Below are 25,356 nucleotides of genomic sequence, written 5' to 3'. Positions count from 1 at the left end.
TCACAGAGTTCCATAAGGTTGAGAGACCTTAATTTATTGATGGAGATCACAAAACATTTCATTGTCATTTAAATCAGGACTTGAATCTCATCCTTCCTAGTGCCAGCTTCAGAGCTGTACCCATCATACTTCAATGTCTCTATGATTAAACAGTACTGGCTTTGACTTCAGAGGAACTGTGTTCAAAATCATTCTGACCATTGTTTGGGCTCTTGTTGGAGCAGAGTGACTATAAATAGCAATTGTTTCTATTTCAGTCAGAAAATAGAAACTGAGGGTCTTCCCCTCCTATTTTTTTTTTAAATTTATTTAAATTTATTTTTTTAGTGAGGCAATTGGGGTTAAGTGACTTGCCCAGGGTCACACAGCTAGTAAGTGTTCAGTGTCTGAGGCCAGATTTGAACTCAGGTACTCCTGAATCCAGGGCCGGTGCTCTATCCACTGTGCCACCTAGCTGCCCCATTCCCCTCCTATTTTGAACTTTTTTTCCCCTTGAGTAGGTATAATAGACATTTTTTTCCTCATTTATTACCTAGCCTTAATCAATGAATGGGTATTGCCTCAGACAAACTAAGACCTGGGAAAGTCCTTAGCTTAAAAAAGGTCAAGGTCCCCCAGTGTATCTGGAGCAATCTCCAGTCATCTTGGTCTATATCTTGTCACTGGACCGAAGTGACTGGGGGAAAGAATAAGGCTGGTGACTTTGTACAGTCCTGCCTCACTTAAATCCAGTTCATTTGGCAAGTCATGCCATCACCTCCCCAATGTCATGATCCTCTTAGAGAATTGAGGACAAACAACAGCAGCAGCAGTAGCAGCAGTTGTAGTAGCAGCAGCAAGAGCAACAACAGTTGGGAGCCCTATTTTCCCACTTACAGCCTGTGTGACATTGAATATAATCAGTTTATCCCTTTCATCCTCAGTTGGCTCATCTGCAAAATATGAGGGTCAGAGTAGGTAATCTACGTTACCTCTTAGCTTATCAGAAAAGATGCAGGGTTTTGTTTTTGTCTTTTTTTTTTTTTACCATAAGGATTATAGGTTGTCTTTGAGGTTATTATAGATTTCACTGACACAATAATTACCTAATATGAATGAAGTTTGATGCTTCAATCGAGAGGGATGAAAAATTTGTCAGAACCAAGCCTCTGATTCCAAATCAGTGCCAATACACTGGGGTGGCATTGTGAGAGGACTTCATGCCTGTTCTTTCTGTGTTAGACAGGGCTATGAAGAACTGGAGAGGCAGCTGAAAGAAGTCTTCAAGGAAAGAAGCAATATCCTCCGACAGCTGTCAAAGACTTCCAGGGAACTTGATGGAATTAAAGTAAACCTTCAGGTAAGATTAATATTCATATCCCCAGTGAGAGTAGGACATTCAACAAATTAGCTGCTATTAATTCTGATAGCAACATAGATACTTTTTGTTTTCTTTTGTTTTGTATTTGCATCCTCTATATCTAGACCCATACATTGTACATATTATATTTTTACACATAGTAGGTCATTTAATAAAAATTTTTGGAATCCAATTTATTTTGATTTTAGCCAGCATTGAAAAAAGTCCCTGTTCTGGAATATAATAAAATGTTATTTATTAAGGTGTGAGGTTTGCAAGGAAATATCATTTGAACAGGCAGCCTGGGAATTTGCAGTTTGCAAATGGATAGAATGAGAAATTTTTGTGATTTGCCAAACCACAGCTCCCAAGACAAATTTGACTCCACTGTTTTTCCTATTACAAAATAATGAAAAGCAATAATGAGCAGCAGAGAAAATGAATACAGGAATTATCTAAAAGAGAACATTTTAAATTCCCACTGGCCCAGGGTCTAAAAGTTTTCTGACAAACCAAAATCACTGAATCAGGGAAAGGCTGAAGGGGATAGAATTACACCTATGAAATCATCATTTACATCATGAAAGTCTTTGAAAAAGAATCTATTGAGCATTCTGATCAGAAGACTTTGTCCAACTTCTGTAGGAATATAATGCACCATGCCTAGTGGTGTCAGAGGGGAGAATAAAGGAACCTATTCTATGACCTTGCCCTTACCCTTTAAGTCAGGAATTCAGTTTATACTTAGAAAGGGCAGGAAAAATAGGCTGCAATAACTTCCATTAGGCCTTTAAGAAAATATCATAGGGAAATCTGCGTCCAAGATGCTAGGCTATCATTTTCTTCCAAAAGTATTTCATTGCCTATCTAAGTATTATAGGGTTTTTTTGTTTGTTTTTAAATTTGATCAAGAACTTAAAGCTGAGAGAAATTCAGATGTCCTAAAATTCAATATCCTCTTTTTACAAATGAGGAAAGAGATATCTTGGTTGAATTAAATAATTTACTAAAGATCACATAGTAAGTTCATAGCAGAACTGGGATAGATATCAAGACTCTAGACATTTAATTCAAAATTTGTTGATTGTTGATTTTCTTCTCCTAGACAATTCTGTTTTATGAAAGGGGAAATATAATATGATTCAGTGAATATTCATTAAGTACTTTTTCATAGTTATGTAGGCTCCCCAGATTATATATATATATATATATATATATATATATATATATACATATATATATATATATATATATATATATGTGTGTGTGTGTGTGTGTGTGTGTGTATATATATATATGTAAAGAAAATAAAATGGAAAAACCGGTAGATGTACATTCTATGGAGTTGCATAAACAATAACCCCTCATTAATACCTTAGCATAAATTAAAACATCAGATTAGCTATATTGAGACCAAGGCCTTGAGGGAATGGAATTAACCATTGGAAATTTCAATTGTTTGGGGTAGAGAGGCATTAGAATAATTAGAGAGGAGGCAAAGGTTCCTGGAACAGAAGACTAGGTTAAGCTTAAAGGAAATTCACAGGATAGTGGGAACACTAAAAAACAATTAGGTTGAAAATGAAAGCCCAGTTAAGTGTGGACATGGCAAATCTGAAATGAAGATAGTCTTCCGTGACATTGAATAGTATAATTCACTATATTCCCTTATAGGGCAGCTAGGCGGTACAGTGGATAGAGTATGTGGCTTGAAGTAAAGAAGATTGATAAGTCTTCTTATCCTGAGTTCAAACTTGACTTCAGACACTTACTAGCTGTATTATACTGTGCAAGTCACTTCACTCTGTTTGCCTCAGTTTCCTTATTTTCAAAATGATCAATGGCAAACCACTCCAGTATCTTTGCCAAGAAAATCCCAAATGGGGTTAAGAAAAGTTGGACATAGCTGAAACAACTGAACAACAACAGCATATCTCCTTATCACAGAAAAGAGTTGATCCAGCCCAAGGCTTATACTCGATAGAGACTAGCATTATGCACTTCCATTATTGTATTGTGCTATAATATAAAGATAAAAGGGATTAGACTCATTTACCTCTAAAGTTACTTCTTAATTTAAAATATTATAATCTATGAACCAAAATGCACTTAGTAACCCATGAGATGCACTGAACTCTTTGCTTCATTCAATATGTTGCCCAGGCATTCTGTGGATTTTAAAAAATTCTTTATCTGTTTTTTTTTTTTAATTTCCTTCCATCTTGAAAGGATTTTTGCTATCACTTTCCTCTTAGGCAGTGTACCTGCCATCACTTTCAGTCTTGTCTTCTTAACTTTTAATCTATTTTTTCTCTTCCATAGAGGAATGGAAGTTCATAGAATTAATGATAAAGAGGTGAGAAATTAGAAATAATTTCATCAAAGTGGCACCACAGCCACACTTTATAGAAGAAAAAATAAATCTCATAGATGTGAAGTGAATATATGGATTGTCCAAGGTCACATATTAAGTGATAGAACTGATATTTGAATCCAGCTCCTCACCTTCCAGTTCAGTGCCCTATTTAGCGCACTGTGCTACAAGATTGTTATAGAGTAAATGGGTTCAAAATGAAGATCTCTGGAGTTCTCCTGTAATTTTATGTTCAGTATATGGATTGTGCCCTATATATGGCAACATCTCATAGGTACTTTTTATTTAATTTTTGGTGTTTGCCTGTGTTCTAGATGGGTGAGTTGGATATCTCAAATCCATGTTGGGAATGGATCAAATATAAATTATAAATTTAAAAAAAATTTAACAATGTAGTTGAGTTTGCTAGATAAGTAACTTTCCTGGAAACACAGATAAGTGAGGACATCCTGCACTTGCCTTTGCAGTATTCATTTTTTTTTGTTCCTGTATTACACAGTCTTCTTTATAGAGTATAGGTCCTTAGGGTTTTATATCTATCAATTCATTGAGGTGAATAATGATCTTATGGGGTTAACGTTCTCTTGTTCTTTGGCTGCTTTGATTTTAGGACACTGCTTTGCTTTGATGCTGTTTGCGTTCCTTCCCTTCATTTCTCTCTCCCCTCTTGCAAGGCAGAGTATATATGCTCAGAATTGTGAACAAAACAATAGCCTAGAAACAGAAGAAAGTGTTGATACTTTGTGTTCTTTTGCTACAGAGAGATTTGAATTTTGGGGAGCACTCTGTTTCCCTTGCACCTAAAAATATTAGCTCTTTTCTTCTGATCCATTTGAGCACTCCAGTTTGGAAGTCTTTCTCCTTATTTCGTTGTACTTTTTGTTAAGTCATTTTTCAGTTGTGTCCAACTCTTTGTGACCACATTGGGGTGGTTTTCTTTGCAACGATATTGGAGTAGTTTTCCATCTCCTTCTCCAACTTATTTTACAGATGACTAAACTTTGACAAAAAGCAGTAAGTGATTTTTACAGGGTGAGACAGTAAATTTCTGAGGCCTCATTTGAATATATGAAGATAAGTCTTCCTGACACCACAACCTATTACATCTATCTGTAGCATCACCTACCTGCTTGCTTCTTTAATATATCCTTAAAGCCAACCAGAGCCAATATAATTTCAATAGAATCCTTCATTGGAATCCCAAAATATTCACTAGTGGTCCTATTGATGGCAACATTTGGTGTTCTATGGAAAGAGGAATCAAAGGAGTCTATAATCATCATTTCATAGTCAAGTAACACTGATAAGATCTTCCCCACCCTTTTCTTTCCTTTTCCTCCCCAGTCTTTGAAAAATGATGAAGCATCAGCCAAGAGTGATGTTCAGAAGCTTCTGGAATTAGGCAAAAAACAAAGGTAAGACTCTCTCCCCATAGACACTTTTTGTTCTGTTTTCTTTTTTCTCCTTTGTCCATTCTCTCCTGAATATCCCAACTCTGCAACTGTGATCATGCATTTTTCTGAAGCTTGAGTTGGCAAGGTGAAAAGAGGTCATTTTGTAGAGACACTATCAACAGTGACAATTGAGAATGGAAGAAACTGTTTTGTTTCAGGTACACATGAAGTGTTAGCTGATAGATGTCATCATTCATTTAGCAGCTAGAACTTGGCAAGATTAACTAGAGATAAGCATTTAGATTGTACAGAGTCTATTAAAGTTATTTAATGTGGTTCAACCCCATCATTTAATACATTTTAAAAGCAATTCCATAGCATTTTAGTTAAAAAGACCCTGATAAATGGCTACAATAAGAGGTGAACATGACAATGGGTTTCTCAAAGCACACTGCACTTAATCATACTCCAAATTATCCATTGTGAGGAGAACCTGTTGTTACAGGCAACATCCCTAGAGTGAACATTCTGCAGTAGAGGGTTTTTCCTCACTTGTGACCACAAGTTATATAGGAAATCTTTTCAACAGGGCTTGGAGAACAGAAGGTCATGTCAAAAGTCATCCAAACTTAAGGCTATTAGAATGCTTGATAGCAAATTGATGATTGTGAAGGGAAAATATATTAATTTGTGTTCCTCAGTTAACTGTGCAACATCAGCCATATTTAGGACTGAGGTTTTGCACCAAGCTGTCAAAATAGAGAAAGCACCTGTCGTAATTACAGTTGTTTTTAGTCAAGAGAAATGAGTTTTAAAACCTTGTTCCGGAGAGTAATTAATTAAAATGGGAAGCTATCACTCTTATTCACTGTGTCTCAGTTGAGCCCCACCCTGTTCTGATTTTGTAATGGACTCTGTCCTGTGTACTTCCACTCTAGTAGCCATCCTAGAATCAGCCTCATAGTGCCCTCCTACAAAAGCTGGTCTTAATGTACTGATACCTTTATCTCAGTTAATGAAGCTGGATTTACATATGCCCCTAATCTGTGATATACATTGTTCTAGGTGCTAGGGTTAAAGAAATTAAAAGAAAAATAGAAACACTTTCTTAAAGTGCTTATAATCTAGCTAAGGGGTACATTGTAGACATTCACAAGCATGTTTACACACACACATATACATACATATACATGTGTGTATATTGGTATTTATATGTATATATACACACATATACACATATATATGTATGTATACATTTATATGTGGGTGTATATATGTAATATGTTTTCATATATTATATACACATATGCCTTTCATATAGGTGCATATATCTTTAGATTTTAGATGGAGGTACATACATTTATTCAACATAAACACAAGATAATTAGGGGAGAATGGTCCAAGAAGCTAGGAGATTTGGAGAAGTTAAAGGCCAAGGAATGTTTCTTTAAGCAGGGCCATACTGACTACTTACCCTAGTTATTAAAATTGCTAGTTAGAAATCTGACAATTTGGTAAGAATTATTTATAGTCAACTTGCCATTTGACCACTATTAATTAACATAATACATTAACTGGATTTTAAATGATCACAACCAAAGTGAACATTTATATATGCATTTCGAGGCCAATGAGGAACTTGAGTTACCTCCAGAAGGAGCTAGGATTAGCCAACACAGAATTTAAAGTGACTTTTGGACACTACTATCAGTAATTAAAACCTCTTTCCCATTTTTGCTTAAACACAATACTCTTTTGTTTGCAGCAGTCCTTTACCATTCATTACTTGTGTCACTATGAGAAAAAAAAAAAAAAAGCTGGCTTTGAAGTCAGAAAGAGCCATATGAGTTAAAGTCCTCCATCTGAAACATGCTCCCTAGAGTGTTACTCTGTGCTCTGTGCCTTTGAGTACTTCTCAAAACACCAGGCAGTTTTCTCTAACTCTAAGTTACAGTGCAAGTGCTTGTCTACATAGATAGAGTTGGTTCCCTAATCAGGATTTACCTATACTGATGAAAAATAAACAAACAAAATTCTGGTTGATGAACTTGACAAAATGTGTTTTAAATGCAATAGCAGAAATCCAACTCAGTCCTATCTTCTCTAAACATACCATCACCCCTCCCATCCTTCAATCCATACTACCATAATTTGGACATTGCCTCTTCCTCTCCCTCTTACCTTCCCATCCAGTGAGTCCCTAGTGTTCTAGATTACGCTAGGACTGGATCGTTGACTTCAGTAGAAGACTGCTAATCCATCATGAAAGACTTGAGCAGCCATGTTCTGGTAAATTTTAACAATCAACTATCAAAATAAATATTGCCCAAATGGCCTACTATTCAGTTTGATCTGCATTCTTAATATTTTCCTAACACTTTCTTAAATCAAGGCAAACAATAAAAGCAAAAAAAAAAAAAAGCACTGATTTGTAACTTTGGGCAATTTCCAATTTAACAAGTGGCTCTCAGGCGCATATATGATTTGCTCTGTCACACCCTTAATCCTGAGCACCTTTAGAGCAGAGGGCAGGGAAAACTGCCAGAGTGGGATTGATATAAGGTCCTCAGTAGAAGTGAAGAGATTCAGAAGATCATCCCACAACTTTCCAATTCAACCAAGAGCGTTCCTGATGCCTGTAATTGTAATGGAAGCAGGAAGGATAATCTACCTTTGTCTATCTCTTTTATGGATTCTGTAAACAACATGTTCCTTTGGCTTATTTCCAGGAGCTGTAATGAGCAGCAGCACAGAGGTTTGTTTAGGAAACTATTAAAAGGGCATTTTGTCTACTATTTGAAAACTAACCAAAACAAAATAAGAAAGCAGTAAATGTAACATGGATTAACATGAATGAGTCTGGTGGGAATTTGGCAAATTGTTTTATTCTTGCTTTCTCCTCCCAAATCACCAAGTAACATCTTATCTTGTTGATAACTCAATTATGAGAAAATATCAGAGTCCCATTTCCCAGGGGATGGAATAAATAATAATAAAAAACACATTTAAAAAAATTACAAGTAATACAAACCTTTCTAAGGAAAAAAATATTTGCTGCTGATGTCCTAGAAGTTTTCATTTAGTCCAGTAAAACCAGCATTTTCTCTATGGTCAGAAGACCTGACCCTAAGGCTTACTATATATATGACCTTGTGTAATTCACTTAATTTTTCTCAGTCTCGTTTTCCTCATCTGTAAAATGAAGTTCTAGAACTAGAAAACTTTTGAGGCCCCTTTCAACTTAGCTCTGTGATCATGGAAACCAATACTTGAGTTAATAAAATGATTGTGAATTACCTAGTGATTCTGTAAAATCACTAGTAATTCAAATTTGATATTCAAATGAATTGGTGAATGGAACTGATTCATAAGTGGTTATTGGGGTGCCAAAATATTTAACAGGAATATAGAGGTTCAAAGCCAAAACATTCTTATTAGGTGTTTCACCAAAGGAGTAGTAGGTCTTTGCCATCATCATCATCATTACCACTACCACATGCATTTCCATAATTTGCATCATGTTTTTAAACTGTTAAAAAGGACGTTCCTCAGCTACCTTGTCCTATAGGGAGAGTAAAAGTATTCTTTTCATTTTGAAGATGAGGAAACAGAAAACCAAAGTGCTTAAATGGTTAATCCAAGGTCACATAACTAGTTTTGAGTCACTGTATTTTATCGTTCATTGTTCCTAACCATAAGTACAGAAATGATTGCCACCCTCAAGTATAATAGAAACTCACAATTCTGTGACCCTGTAAGATTGATAATGTACTTTCTCTACATTGGTAGGGGAGGGCACAAGCATTTACATAGCACCTACTATGTGCTAGGCTCTGTTTTAAGCACTTTTTACAAATATTACTTCATTTGATCCTTAAGTGGTGAATAGTGTAGGTGTTATTACTGGCATTTTACAGATGAGAAAACTGATATTTCAAAGCTATATCTTGCTGGTGATCACATGCCAAAAGTCAGACCATGTATTTTAATCCAAGTGGCTCCTGGTTTTTACTTTATCTTTCTTCCCCTCACAATACCACACTTCAACAATAATTCAGTTTTGGGGCAGCTAGGTGGTTCAGTGGATAAAGCACCGGTCCTGGATTCAGGAGGACCTGAGTTCAAATGTGTCCTCAGACACTTGACACTTACTAGCTGTGTGACCCTGGGCAAGTCACTTAACCCCCATTGACCTGAACAAAACAAAATACAACAAAACAAAAACAAAACAATAATTCAATTTTTGTATGTTTTTTTTAACCAAGTCAATCCAATTTATCAAACTTTTATTAAATGCCTTTGAGTGCCATCCATGTTACAAGGAGGTAGAAATACAAAGATTAAAATAAAACACTCTATGCCCTCAATCTTACCTTCTATTTCAGGAAGGACAAAAGGTCAATACTATTTTAGGTTCATTTGTGAGGCAAATGGTGTCAAGCCTTTGAAGAATATGATAGAACAGTCCCATTCAGAGTCTGAAGGCTACATACAAAGACTTTGATATCCATGTCTACCAGGCAGGAAATTTGGGGGAATTAGATTTTCTCCTGTCTAATGTTGGATGCCTGAGGGGATGCATCTAAGGATATGGCTTTCATTTCCACAGGACACAAATCATAACCAGTGAGCAAGAAATATCTATCTGTTGTAAACAGGATGGATATGTTGGTGAGGTGGAAAGAGCAATTGGCTCCACTCTCCTCAGAGTGAGGTGAAGGAAATCTAGACTGAAGGAAAGCACGAAACCCCTAGTTTCATATGTAATGCTTCCTTAACCTTTACTTAGCTGCTATTAGTGTCTCTTAAATTGGAAAATCACTTGATATTTACATGAACTCCTTTCGGTTCCTAGAATACCAGAATGCTTTGTGGAACTGGTATTGAGAGAGATTTCTGATTACTGATCTTCAGCCTACTGACTAGGTTTTTTTTTCCCTTGGCCAAACCTCTCTTAGGCTCATTTTCCTCATCTGTAAAGTGAGGAAATTATAAAAGATCTGTCAGGTCTCTTTCAGCTAGAAACTTCTGTTTTGGCTCTGTTTGATGGCTAATAGAAGTGCATATGGATGGGTGGAGTCTAGAAAAAAAATACTTCCACTTGGCAGGACAATAAATTTTGAAATGTGTACAATGAAAATCGAATTTTGGTTTTGTAAATATAGCTTAGGTGATTAAAAACCAAAACAAAACAAGAAGCATTAAGTAGCCTAGGAAAAAAACATAATTAGAAAAAATCTATTTTTAAAATTCCATATGACAGATGGATAAATTCAGGAAAGGGCATGGCACTTTTGAGAATCTTTGCATTTCCTCTAGTTTAAAAAGGGGTCATGTTAAGGGCCCAGCATTTATTCATGAAGTGTGTGGGTTTGTATGCATGTGTGGTCCTGTTTTCTTTTTTGTCTCAAAACAGTGAGGCTGTCCTTTAATCCTAAACACAAACTTTCCCTTAAACACACCAGAAAAACTTAGACCTCTGAAACATTGTGGATAGCATCATGCTCTTAAGCAAAGAGAAGCCATCACTTAGGAGGTATGGAAGTTGGAAGTATGCTTATTCAGCAAATCTGGAGTAACTTTCTATAACTGGCGGGTTCCCACACTACCATATTTTGAGAGGAATTAGATTGCTGGTTTATATTATTATATTAATTTGATTTGCTACCCATTATGCAGCTCACAGATGTTTTAGACAGTGTGATCATTTGCTAAACATAATGGCAAGGCAATTTCTTTTAAATAAAATTTACTTTTTTCATTTGAATCCAGAGACAAAGACCTTTATTAAGGGGACCCTTAGATAGATGCTGACTGCTTCAGGTTGTCCGTACTTGGTTCAAGATATCTATTTTCTAAACACAAGTAAACAAACAAATCCTCTCTCCTCATGGGCAGAAAGGACTGAAGAAATTGTATTATGTCTTTTTTTTTCCTTGTACTAAACTAGGGAAGAAATGAAGTCTCTCCAGGAGGCCTTTCAAAAGCAACTTAATGAGGCAGCTGAGAAAGCAGAAAAGCAGCAGGCTACAGTGAGTGTGTTTCTTGTTTTCTCCCTTCTATTAAGGTCTGGGAAATAGAAATTCATTACAAAGTTGCTATGGAACATTTGTGAACAGACTTACCATTTCAGTATATCTTACCAGAAAGAGCCGTGATTAGGCCTTATTGCATTATAAATGCTGCTGCTATTACTGATTATCTACTTCTATTACTAATACTACTGCTACTACTACCAGTATTATTACCACAACCAGCCCTACCACCACTACTACTCTTCTACCACTATCCCTATTACCATCCTTATTACTACCACCACCACCACCACTAGTATTGCTGCTGCTTCTACTACTGCTGCTACTGCTGTTACTGCTACAACTACCACCACCACCACTACCATCACCACTGTTGTTGCAACTTCTAGTAGTAGTACTACTACTACCACACCACCACTTATACTGAGACCCGGGGTTTATTTCTCTTATGGAGATACTGATGGGGTAGGATTCTACCACCCTTCATGGTTTACTTCAAGTGTCAGCTCCTACATTTTTCCTAATCCCCCTAGCTATTAATGCTCATTCCATCCTCTTCAATTTATTAGATATATAACTATATATTTACATGTTATTTCCTTTCTATAGAAAGTAAGTTCTTTAAGGGAAGGGACTTTTTTTTTATTTTGTCTTTTTATCTCTAGAACCTGCTAGAGTGTTTTGAATAGGTACTAAATAATTGCTTCTATTGGGGTTGGATTGGATTCTAAAGGCATGAGAATTCATGTCAGTTAAGATGTTCACTTTTAAACTCTGAATCTATTAATTCTAGCATAGATGGTGTTTTTAAAATAAATAAATGTTGGGTTTTTATCATAGTTATTTCCATTTTTTCCCCCACCTGCCCTGAATCTCCCATGTTACAATGAATACCATTTAGGCAACAAAAGAAATCAATTAATCTGAAAACACGCAACAATTTCTTAGCCTAGTCCATCACTTGTGTGCTAAGATGAAGTGTTTGACTAACTGTTTTCTTGGACAAGGTCATTATAGATTATCTGAGTTTGGCTGCTTTGTAACATTTAATTTGCAGGGTTTTAGACATCATACACATTGTTCTTATGATTCTACTTTCTTTTTTCTGCATCAGTTGACATAAAACATCATGTTTGTCAGCTTTCCTCATAACTTTCATATCTTAATGATCATTAATCTATTATATCAATATGCTATAATTTATTCAAAGAATCTTCAGTTGATAGGAAATCATTTGATTCTACATATTTGCTATGATTTTTTTATTATTTTAAGAGTATAGGGCAACTAGGTGGCACAGTGGATAAAGCACTGGGCCCTGGATTCAGGAGGACCTAGGTCCAAGTCTGGCCTCAGACACTTGACACTTACTAGCTGTGTGACCCTGAGCAAGTCACCTGACCCTCATTGCCCAACAAAACAAAAAAACAAACAAAACCAACAAAAAAACAACAAAAAAGAATATGATTGTCCTCTTTGGGAGAAACCTGAGATCTATGTGGGGAGTTCAGTAATGTCTCATTACCATTTAGTTGCATCATTTAAAAATAAAAAAAAAATCTTGTACCTGTGATTCCATTGAGGAATTCCCATGTGGATATTGCTTTCACTGATGCAGATTGACAATGCATTTAAATATAGATTCTTAAAGTGTTTCCTGGTTCACTAAGAGATTAAATGACTCATTTATGGCCATACAGTATGACAGTGGCAAAATTTAAGCTCACATCTTTAGGTCTCCAAAGATAATTCTTTAATTGGCTACACTGTCTCTTAGGTACAATTTCACATGAAAAAATCATCAAGAAAGCATGGAAGGCCAATCCAGAAGAATTCAATATCTTGTGTATGCCCCCACCCATAAAGGTGAGGCATCAGTATTAGCACATCTGAATAGCCAGTAACATCACTCTTTATTTCTCAGCTTTCCAATGAATGGAGTTCACCATAGTCATGCTTGAGGATGAAAACACTTTCTTTTTACTCTCTGTGGGCCAAAAGGACACAGCTACTCCTGTCTTTCATGGCCAGGATCAAAGGTTCTGACATCTCTTATTGGAAGACTGTTGTTTTCCAAATAATTATGTTGGATGTCTCTGAGATGTACAGCTGAAAGTGGACCTTTAATCACCTCTATGTATAACTATTTAAGCATGTTCTACAGAAAGCCCTAAAAGCTTCTTAGAATTTTATTAATTTTGATATCAAGGAAGATTATTCAAAAATGCTACCATTTTTTTCTAGGCACATAGAGAATCCCATTAAGTTTAAGTTTCCTCCCCCTCCAAAAAAAAATGAATTTGAGAATCATGCAAAAGGGAATGGAAAAGAACATGGTGAGTGTGAGCAAATGGGCTTTAATTAATAATAAATCAGAAATTATGATGGACAATTAGAGAAGTATATACCAGGCCTCATCAAAGATATGAAAGATTAGGAGCAAAAAGTACAAATCACATGGAAAGAGGTAGGCCCAACTAAGTGATAGAACCCATGTGTCTGGTATTCACTCAATGTGAAGAGAATGCTAGAAAGGCCCCCAGAACATAAATATATCTACTCTGCAGCAAATTTAGAGAAGGGCATAGATGAATAAGAGGCACAAATTAGAGACCAGCATGAATGGGTGGTAACCTCAGTCATAGGAGAAAATGCCCTCATTAGTGAAATCACAAGTCCATTGGAATATTTGTCAGAGAATAATGGGTCTGCTAAAACTTTAATTCATGAGTGGCAGCTAGGTGGCACAGTGGATAAAGCACCAACCCTGGATTCAGGATTACCAGAGTTCAAATCCCGCCTCAAACACTTGACACTCTTTAGCTGTGTGACCCTGGGCAAGTTACTTAATGCTTATTTCCCTGCAAAAAAAAAAAAAAGAAAAAGGAAAAAAAAAATGGAAAAAAAACTTTAATTCACTTCAACACATCTAAAAAATTCTCCCTAAATCTCCTAACTTGTCAGTACAGGATTTAAGCAGATAGTGCTCAGGATTGTGATTTTTTTTATCTACATATCAATCCATGTATGTATTGATAGATGGATGGATGGATGGATGGATGGATGGATCTATGCATTCATCTCTCTAAATATTTATTCACATATTTAGGGTTCTGTAAACATAAGAGAGACATAATTTACAAAAACAGGTGGGAAAATGGAGGGAGCAAGTTTTGATATACCTTCCCATACCTGATTCCTCTTTTAGTTCTACATAACTTATGAGGGAAGCATCATGTACCATGTCTTCATATATTTTTTTCCTTGCCAGCTAATTGTTAGAAAAGGGTAGAACAAAGATGGCTGGCAGCTTTCTCCTCTGAGGTTGGCAGCTGCTTATGGAGAGGCAGCCTGCTGACCTAGTTGAGCTCATCAAATGAGGGACATTGTGGAATCCCATAGGGGAATATTCTTGAGATTCAGGTTTCCAATGTACTGGTCTCCTGGGATCCTTGGAAAGAACATGATTCTTGAGAAGAGAAGAAGGAGCAGGACAATAACATTGGCATTCTCAGCATCCTTGCTCCTTAATATCACTTCATCTCTGCCTCACATACCTAGTGTTTCACAATTCTTAATTTATTTTTATCCTTAGAGAAGATTTTTAGTATTCAATTAAAGTTCCCTATTCATTTTCCAGAGAGTACCTAGGTGGAGGAGCACTGGGGCTTGGAGTCAAGAAGATGTGAGTTTAAATCTCACGTCAGATATTTACCAAATGTGTGACCCTGGGCAAGTCAGTTAACCCTGATTTGTTTCAGTTACTCATCTGTAAAAATGGAGACACAATGGAGGAGGAAATGGCAAAGAATTCCAGTATCTTTGCCAAGAAAAACCCCATGGACATAGGAAAAACCCTTATGTGTACATGGGGTTACATAGCTTCTGACAAGCTGAACAACAACAATTCACTTGCAAAAACCTTTCTTTCCATTATTTAAGAAAATGGAAGGAATACTATATGTGGTATCAGACTACTCAGGTTCAAATCCAAGCTGTGCTACTTACCAACTTTTCCACCAATAACAACAAAATTTACAGAGAACTGATTCCCCCCCCAGCCCACCCCCCCCCCAGGCAGGTTGAATTGCCTGGGGCTAACCAATCTTTGGTCAATTCCTGACTTATGATTGACTTATGGACCTTCCCTCAAGCAAAATGATCCCTGCCTTTCTCCCTGTTAGTATGTAAAAAGAGTTCACCTACATTAAGTAGTTTCTATTTAGAGTTAGTAATCTTTATACTTAACTCAGGAGGAGTTCTATGGTTTCTTTTGTTAAAGGTTTATTTACATTAAGTAGTTGTACTTGAATCTGGAACAATCTTTTGGTTCCCTTCTGTTCTGTTACCCCATAAAAACCCTGTCCTCTGTTCCCATCTTTGGGTATTCCTAGCTTCTGAGCTTTGAGAGACCATGAACTATAGTTCCTCTGCCCTGATTGTGATGTTTAAAATCTAATTGTTATGATTAAAAATCTAATGTGTGGTCATGTTAAATTAGAAGCGTATATTACCAATCGTTAGGCATTAAGTATTTCTTAAAGTATATTAGGGGTTAGTAAAGAGAACATGTGGAGTTCAGAAGGAAAGAGCCTAGATCCCTGAACCTGCTGCTCCTACCACCACCTCCAACGAAAAAGAAAGATCCCGCTTCCCCTAGAGTGGAAGCTCCTTGCGGGACTGCCCCAGCATGGTCCCCACACACAGCCCCAAGATAATTGGCTGGTCCCATTGATTGACATGACTTACAAGGGGTTCTATGAATAGATGCTAGTCACATGATTTCTACTCAGGGAGAAAGCATTGCCCTGGTTCTCACAATGTCTTTCTTAACAGGGGGGCGGCACTCTGATTCTCACATGATTAAAGACCTTATTTCTCCTATATTGTTTCCGTAATTTCCAAGTTAACACAGTATTGAACAAACTACTCAAACTCTAAGCAGAATAATGGATAGAACATTAGACTTGGGGTCAAGAAGACCTGAGTTCAAATTCTGCCTTATTCACTTATTAGCTCTGTCACCCAGAGGTAAGGTAATCTGAGCTGATTACATCTAAGGCCCCTTCCAGGTTTGAATATATTGTTATGTTGGGAAAATGGGGTACGGGTTGGGTTAGGGATTGGGGTTCCTGGGAATTCCTCTTTAAAGAATTACACCCTCTTTCACACAAAACTTAGTTAGAATAAGGTGATAGTTTATTTAGGAGCAAGGGAAGGGAAGGGTCAGGGGAGGGAAACCATGAAAGAAATCCTTGGACTTTTCATGGGGAGATTTGGCATAAAGCACATGGCTCAGAGGTGCCAAATCTCCTCGAACAGGAGACTGGAAGGTATTTTTATAGAGGCCTGATGGGGGTGGACCATCTGCCTGTGAAAAGTTCCTTTAGTGAGAGAGGACCATCCCCCACTGGTGGTAGCTGGGGGAATTGGGTGAGGAGTGGAGGACCATCCCCCACTGGTAGTGACTAGAGGAATTGGATGAGGGGTGGCTGCGGATCCCTCTTCAGAACTCAAAGGCTGAAGCCACACCCAAATTTATCTCCCCAGGGTAAGGGAGACCAGAATGAAGGGTAGGAATCCCAAGCTAGCTCAGTCCGATTTGGTTCAGTTTATCTCTTCTAGGCGATATCTGTCCTCTGGTTTAGTTTCTCAAGGAGAAGGTTCCTCGATGTGCCCCAGAGAATTTCTGGGGTGCTCTGAACCCCATGACAATATGAACTCATGTTTTGCACATTTGTAGAACAGGGATCAAAATATTTGAAATAACTACCCTGGGGCCTTGTAAGTAGGCAATGAAAATATTTTAGTAAATAAATTTGCAGTTATATTGGCTGTTATTAATCTTTATAAGATGTCTTGAATTATTTTCAATTGATACTACAGTAGAAGGGTAGATGGCTATAAAGTGAAGGAAAGACCTGAAATTGCAGCAGAGGCAAATTCTCTCTACCTGACAATTATGTTTTTTTTCCCCAGTTAGACCCTGGGACCCAAAACCATAGCCTTGAATATCAGGTTCTATGAGAAAGAACTTGGCAGCCACATTGGGTTTTACTTTGCTAACCACTGTTTGAAAAGTTGATTTTAAGTCTTTAGAGTTCTGCTTCCATTTCCTCATGGGAGATAAAAGTGCTCAGCTCTTATGGGGAAAATGAGCTTTTTGTTTGTCTCTGGAGATAGCTGAGCTAAACATGGCCTTCTTGTGGCCCCCTTATGACTAATAACAAATTGGGGATTTGGATGTTTCTCTGGTAATTGGACCTCATTCCCAAGAATACAGGCAGGCTGGACGTGTTTGTGTTTTCATTTAGAGTCATCAGTGATTGCAGGCATAATGAGGAAAACAAATAGCAAATCAAATTTGGACTTGATATCTACTAGTATGTTGTCACAAAAAGGAAAATCATATAGAATTGAAAAAGAAAAGTATGTATAACATGGAGATGTGCATTTCATGGTCTTATCTCTATCTGAGGCACATCAAATTTGCATAAAGGAAGAGAATAAGAAAAAGTGGAATGTATGACTTGATGACTAGGGATTTTATCAAACCAGCTGATCTGTCACACTGTGAGAATCTGTGTCATTCCTTTGCCTCTGTGTGTGTGTGTGTGTGTTTGCAATCACACTTATTTCTGTTATATCTTTGTCATCACTGTTTAACATAAGAATTCAACTTCATGCACGACATTGGACATGCTTTACATTTTTTATCCCAGCTATTTACTAAAACCTTGTATCATCTATGAGTTGGTAATGAAAGTGAATATATTCCTCAGCTTGGCTTTTGTTCTTGACTCTTGGAAAGAACAGTGAATGTGGGAGTCATAGGAACTGAGTTGGAAACTCAACTTTATAATTATGTGCCTTGTGTAATCTCAGGTGAGTCAGTTAATCTTTGGGGACCTTTTTGTTTTCTTTTCCACCTCTCTAAAATTAAGTAATAAGCTTAAAAATCTATTTGAGTTATAAATTGATAATGCCATTATATGTATATGTATGTATATATTTGAGGAAGTAGGAAATTTTAATTCAAATTGACTTATTCTTTTCCAGGGTTCTCCTCTCCCCTCCCTTTTCCTCTTCTCCCCTCCTCTCCTCTTTCCCTCCTCCCCTCCTCCTCTCCTCTCCTCTCCTCACTTCTCACTTCTCTCTTCTTTCTTTTCTCTTTACTTCTTCTTCTTCTTCTTCTTTTTTTTTTTTGGTGAGGGACTAGTCAAATAAGGAATGAGGTGTAATCTAATCTTTAATTTTCAATACATTCTACACAAAAGACCTTCCTAATTGAGCAATTTGTGTACACACAGAGCATTAAAAGCAAACCCGGCATGGTTATACTATTCCTGTAGAGCTGAGCATAATAATGCAATCACATCCCACATGATTCCATATTAGTTGATTGGCAAATTATCCCTGGAATTTGATTGGTAGTAAACAAAGAGCACCTGCATATGAAGTGATGATTGCCCATATTAGCCTATTTTTATATTGATGAATTTAAAGCAATTAAGGAAATCAAATTATATTTTAAAAAAACACTCTAGTTTGACCTTCTAGGATAAGGTTAGGTTTGGTGCTAAAAGAATACTAATTATGAAGAGTGAATATAATTTTTTCATCTTATTGATAAAATGAGACAAAACATTTAGTTTTATAAGTAAAATCTAATGCAGAATCTACCATGCATGTGTTTAAATAGCATAAATTATATGTATTATTTGAATGTATCTTTGGAATCTTAGGACCCTCAGAAGTAATCACATCTCATTGCTCATTCAGAATCTGCTGAGAAGCACAGAGTATTCTTTTTTTTTTTTTTTTACGGGCCAATGGGGTTAAGTGACTTGCCCAGGGTCACACAGGCAGTAAGTGTCAAGTGTCTGAGGTCAGATTTGAACTCAGGAACTCCTGAATCCAGGGTTGGTGCTTTATCCACTGCGCCACCTAGCCACCCCCAAAGCACAGAGTATTCAATTTGATGTCATGAGATGTGAGTTTAATCTTAGTCCTCCAATTTCAGTTTCCACATTTATAAAATTCAGGATTTGAATGAACTGTCCTTTTCAATTCTAAATCAATGATTCTATACTAAGTGTAGGATATTCTATTCCCTACTTGCAAGATATAGGACTTTGGACAAGTCATGTAAACTTGAACTCCAGTCTGCTCAACTGTAAACTGGGAATAATAGTATCTGACCTCAAGGACCTTACAGTCTGGGGTGTGTTTTAATATGGCATCAATATTCACTCTATAATGCTCAGGATGGTGCAGGACTGATGGAAGCTGGACAGATAATTTGAGTTTGAAAGAAATGATAAATCCAGATATCATAGGGGTAATGTATGGATATCTAGTCTTGAAACCACGGAACATGGGTTCTTCATCCACCTGTAGCATATACTGGTTATATAAATCTGGACAGATCACAATCTCCCCATGCCCTAGGCAGATTTCTAAGAATATAAATTGTAAAGGATATGCTGGGGGCAGCTAGGTGGTGCAGTGAATAAAGCACCGGCCCTGGATTCAGGAAGAGCTGAGTTTAAATCCGGCCTCAGACACTTGACACTTACTAGCTGTGTGACCCTGGGCAAGTCACTTAACCCCCTTTGCCCTGCAAAACCAAAAACAAACAAACAAAAAAACAAAAAAGGATATGCTGGCATTCATTGGTAGAGGGTGCTGTTTGAGACCTGGTGAATGCCAAGCCCATCCTGTCATCCATTAGCATGAAGTGCCCAACTGAGTTATTCTATATACTGTTTCAGCAGTTCAGTTGATAAAGTGAAAATTACCTGTCACCTCTTTCTTCTCTAGGGTGAGTTATATATCCTCAATATTATTATCATACTCTCTGATATATAACTGCCCATAGGAGTACCAGGTGTATAAATTCTTTATGGTCAAAGTCACTCTCAGATCTCCTTCCCTTTCCTCATTTGTCTAAGAGTTAGTGGCCAGTTCCATTTCCCACAAAACATCCCTAGTGAAAGAGATGTAAGCAGAGCAGTTAGTGAGATAAGATGAGCTCCAGAATTTGGCATCCTGTCCAACATGGTTGCTAAAATGGTACTAGATTCAAGAAGGTCACCTTATGAATTCTGCCTCGGGCAGCTTCTAGCAGTTTGAACATGACCACTTTACCTTCTTAATCTGTTTCCTCATTCATAAAGTGGAAATTAAAATGTCTTAAATGCTAAACTCATGGGCTTGTTATGAGGATCCAATAGGTGTCTATACATAAAGCAAGAGGCAGCCTCTGGAATGCTTTGAAAATGCCAGTTATTTATACAGGATACCTCTCTGATATTCATAGCAATCTATGACTCATAAGGTTCCTGTTTTCCTTTTTTTTTTTTTTCTCCTGAGAAGACTCATTTTCCAACATCTTGATTAGTTGCTATTTGTACAAAAATAATCTACATAACGTAAAGAGTTAATTGTTATTTGAGGTTTTTATGCCTCAGCACACACTGGCCTGGGGATCGGCAAACCGCACGGTGCTCCACCCACTGGTTGTAGCCGTTGCCATAGCACTGGCACCTCACGTCATCACCGCTCACGGAAGCCTACATGGGCCTGGCAAAATTATAATGATTGGAAGCCTAGTGAGGGCAGTCATGTGACTGTCAGAGAGGGCATTCCATTGGCCGGGGCTCTGTGGGATTTCTGGGATTGGGGGAGGAGTAGGGCAAGCCACTTAGCTAACACTCCCCAATTAAAAATTGGTCCCCACAATACATTCTTTCAAAAGCTCAATAGTGAGCTATCTTCCTAAGCTACAATCTTTAAAAATGTAAAACTTTTCAGTTATATCCACATAACAAGAGCTATTTTAACCAGAACACATGGTTTCATCCCTAATGGATTTATTAATATGATGCTAAAATAGACCTTAGGATTTATCTTGACTAGGTCTCTGATCACTGTTTCTTTTCTACAAAGGGAAAGAAAAGGTACATATTTTCGGTAAGAGGCAATAGATTTTTATGGAAGTCCCGAAGACACACTGAGTTGGGCCCATAGTAAAATGTATTTTTAAAAGTAAAGTCACTTTGAGTTTCAGTATCACCCAAAGTGAAAAGGGGCAGTTAAAAAAAAATGATACATTAATTTTAAAAGCAGTAAACTGCCTTTGGTCTAATTTTGTTTAAAAATACTCCTTTCTGAGATTTGCATATTTTTATTTTTTTCACCTGAGGCAAATTAGCAGTGCTACAGCTTGTGAAAGCAGAACTCCTAATGGAGAACCCTGATAGCTTACTAAAGCAGGACTGAGCACTCAGGTATGGCACAGTAATTAAAGATATTAATGTGGATTTGATGCATTTCACTACCCTGGTTAATTTTTATGGCTTAACTTGCCCTAAGTGAGACATAATCAGTATAAAGGTAAGAAACAGCTGCAAGCTTTGATTCCGCACCAAGGATTTTGTGCCAGTGGACTCATTCATCCTTTATATCTGGTAAATAACTAAATGTCGCCTGTCTCTTAGAATTAGGCATGGGTTTCTGCTAGGGCCAGCAGTTATTTCAATGGGGAGAATGTAATTCGGTCATTTCAAGGTCACACATGGTGGGAGGCTATTGGCTTTGGCTTGAATATGTTTGATTTACTCATTGTCATCATATTAGTAAGGAAACAGCCCAGGCCATCCTCTGTGCCTCCTCTTCATAGCTAGGTAACCACTGTCCTTGTGTGACATTGAAAAGATTCCAATCTTTAGTTCTAATCTATTTTCATTATAATTTAATTATAGTTGTTGTTAATTATAAACAGCAGAGCAACATAAGGATGTGGGGAAAACCATTAAAGCATCATAAACTAAGCAGGTGTGTTCAGATATGCAAGGAAGCCCCTCATTCTTTTGTGTCTTTTAGTAAGGGAAATCCTAAAACAAATTCACAGGAAACACCTTTTGGATAAATATGGAGAGCAACTTTTTCACAGTTAGTACTCCTTCATCTTATCCTGTTCCAGGGCCCACCCAAGGACTTGCTTATCTCTAAACTATCCTGCCACCTACTACAAATTAATCAGTCCCATTTAATATCTAGGAGTCTGGCTAATGAGGAACAATGACTTCCAATTGTCTCTAACCCAGGCCACCTGCATTCTGACTTCCTGCTTTGCCCTGCCCCTATACTTGCTTACTCTGGCTCCCCCATACAGCATGTAAGTTCTTTGAGGGTATTAGCTTATTTTGTATTAATCACAAATCTTTTGAAATTAGATAGATGATAGATATCGATGTAGATGTAGATGATATCGATATGGGTAGCATTAGAGATAGATAAGCACATACATATACAGATGTACATTTTTAACTTAAATACAAAATGAGGAAAGAGAAAAAATGTTGCCATGTACACAGTGGAAGGTAGAAGAGGGTTCAATATATCACAACAAATTTCCATTTCAAGAAAAACAACATCATAAATACAACACTTGTTTTCAAATCTTCCCAGTTTATATTTGTTTCCTTGTTGGTTTTCTTTTGTTCTCTGCTGTGTACTAACATAGGATCTTTTAAAAAATTAATTAATTAATTAATTAATTAATTTTTTAAAAATTTTTTCCGTTACATATAAAGATAGTTCTCAACTTTTGTTTATACAAGCTTTCCAATTTCAGGTTTTTCTCCCTCCCTCCCCTCCCTCCCCCCTCCCCTAGACAGCAGGTAATCTGATATAGGTTTATATATATATATATATATATATATATATATATATATATATATACACACACACACACACACACATAATAACATTAATCCTATTTCTGCATTAGTCATGTTATAAGAGAAAAATCAGAGCAATGATGGAAAACCTCAAAATAGAAAAAACAACAGCACCAAAACCAAAAGAAATAGTATGGTTCATTCAGCATCTATACTCCACAGTTCTTTTTTTTTTTTTCCCTGGATTTGGAGATCCTCTTCTATTATGAGTTCCCTGGAACTCTTCTGTACCACTGCATTGGTGAGAAGAATATAGTCCATCACAGTAGATCAACACTCCATGTTGATACTGTGTACAATCTAACATAGGATCTTAATAATTTCCCCCACTAATTCAACTGTCAAAACATGATCATCATTGTCAGGTGGCAAGTTTCTTGGGAAATTACATATCGAAATGCTGTTTGTTCACTCATTAAGGTTATCAGGCCTTAGGTAGGCAAAATTAGAAGTAATAGGCTGAAGTTGCAAAGGGGTAGACTTAGGTTTGATGGAGGGAAACTTTCTGACAATTGGAGGTATAGCAAAGTGGCACAGAATACCTTGGGAGGTAATGGATTTCCCAAACTTCAGTCTTCAGGAAAAAATGGTATGGTCACTTGCTTGTCAAGTAGAGGAGCATCATGTTTAAACACAATTTGGACTAGATGGCTTCTAAGGCCACTTCTAATTCAGAAACTCATTCAATGGATTAGATTTGTGGTTCACGGAAACCTTTTTCAACACTGAGACCCAATATTTCTGAGAGATCCACTTAAAAAAGACAAGCAGATTGGTGGCATTAGATCAAGATGGGTTTGTTTCCTATCTTATCTTTCAATGGAAATTGTGCTAGATTAGTCTAAACATCTGGATCAAAAATCACACCTCTGAATCATTCAATGTTGGTCAAATCACTTAATCTCTCTGAGCTTCATTTGTAAAGGGAAGGATTAGTTTAGATGATGTCTGTCTTCAATCCAATCAGCTCTAAATCTCTGCTCCTGTTCTTCTCCTACCTGGGACTAGGTGGACAATCAGGGAAATTTTTTGAGTCTTAATTTCCTTACATGTAAAGTTCATAAATATATGCATTACCTACTCCATATGGTTATTATGGTAGAAGGAGAAAAATGCGATAATGTATATAAAGCACTTCTTAAATCTGCCATATAAAGTGATGCTTTATTTATTTGTTCTAAAATTCAGCAGTCATTTTTATTTTTAAACAGTGCTCTTATATATACAGAGTCCATCTCCATTATATTGATCCCCCAGAAGTTGAAGGCTACCAGGCTAAGAAGGAACAAACTAGCCCCAATAAGAAGGAGAGTTCCAGCCTTAGAGAAATAGAAAAATGAGAGGCAGAGGAAGAGGGAAAAAGAACAGGGGAGAGGGAGACAGGAAAGAAGAAGGATGGAGGGAGATTTGATGGGAAATTATGAGTAAAACTCTGATAAAATGACTACGTGCCTCACAATTGAGTGGTTCAAAAAATCATTTTCATCTTAACTCGGTGTTGGTCAATTGATGTGAGTGTATTTTGGGGTGATACAATCAGAAATTCTTCTAAACCTCTCCCACTATTTATACCTTTAAATTAACGTATATATAGCCATTATCAGAAAACCTCTCAGAAGGCAATTTCTTCACTGTGTGTAGCTTTAACTTTAAAAAAGGAGGGTTTATAAAGGCTTTCCAGAAAGGTAGCTTGATACAAGTTTGCATATAAAAGCAGTTCCCTTTTATTATATCAAAAGTATAAGAAATTTCGGGGGCAGCTAGGTAGCACAGTGGATAAAGCACCGGCCCTGGATTCAGGAGTCCCTGAGTTCAAATCCGGCCTCAGACACTTACTAGCTGTGTGACCTTGGGCAAGTCACTTAACCCCCATTGCCCCGCAAAAAAAAAAAAAAAACTATAAGAAATTTGAAAAATGAAATAAAGCAAGGAGTAAAAGAGGAAGGAGAAAGGGAAAATGGTCAAAAGTTAAACAATTTTTTTGATGAAAAGAGGTATTTGAAAACAAATGGACATGAAAAAAGGAAAATTATAAAAAAATCATACCTGCTTAAAGGCCAACAAAACTAAAATACAAACAGAATGAATTAAGGAAAAAGGTGAAATATCAAGATTAGCAAAACAGCAACTAAAGAATTTAAGCAACTCTACCTAAAAAGGAGACATTGGATAATCCATAAATGAATTCCCCAAAACATGGAGGGGAATAGTTTTCAGACGGATTTACAAGCAAAGTTCATATTTAACAACTTCCTAGAAAAATATATGCACAGTTCACTTTTTCATCTTATCTGTATATTTAACATATTTTTGATGCTTTCATAAGTCTAGACAATTAACAAAAATGATCAGGACCTTATTTGGAGCATTTGACATTTTACAGAATTATAAATGATCACACTGAAAATTTAATAGTTGGCTCTCATAAGCTAGTTTGATTGGGCTCCAGTGCAGCCAGGAATTCATC

At 36.8% G+C, this 25,356-nt stretch overlaps 1 protein-coding gene across 2 annotated transcripts in view; it reads left to right on the top strand.

Moving 5' to 3' along the window:
* Nucleotides 1-25,356, top strand: part of LUZP2 (leucine zipper protein 2) — a 772,382-nt gene that overhangs the window by 338,417 nt on the left and 408,609 nt on the right. For both annotated transcript variants that reach the window (XM_043973415.1, XM_043973414.1), the window contains exons 2-4: nucleotides 1,222-1,339; nucleotides 5,058-5,128; nucleotides 11,058-11,139. In XM_043973415.1, the coding sequence (XP_043829350.1) occupies nucleotides 1,222-1,339; nucleotides 5,058-5,128; nucleotides 11,058-11,139 (271 nt within the window). The remainder of the gene's footprint in view (nucleotides 1-1,221; nucleotides 1,340-5,057; nucleotides 5,129-11,057; nucleotides 11,140-25,356) is intronic.

This window comes from Dromiciops gliroides, chromosome 6 (assembly GCF_019393635.1).
Source record: "Dromiciops gliroides isolate mDroGli1 chromosome 6, mDroGli1.pri, whole genome shotgun sequence".
NCBI classification, from domain to species: Eukaryota; Metazoa; Chordata; class Mammalia; order Microbiotheria; family Microbiotheriidae; genus Dromiciops; species Dromiciops gliroides.
This window is presented reverse-complemented; position numbering and strand designations above follow the sequence as displayed.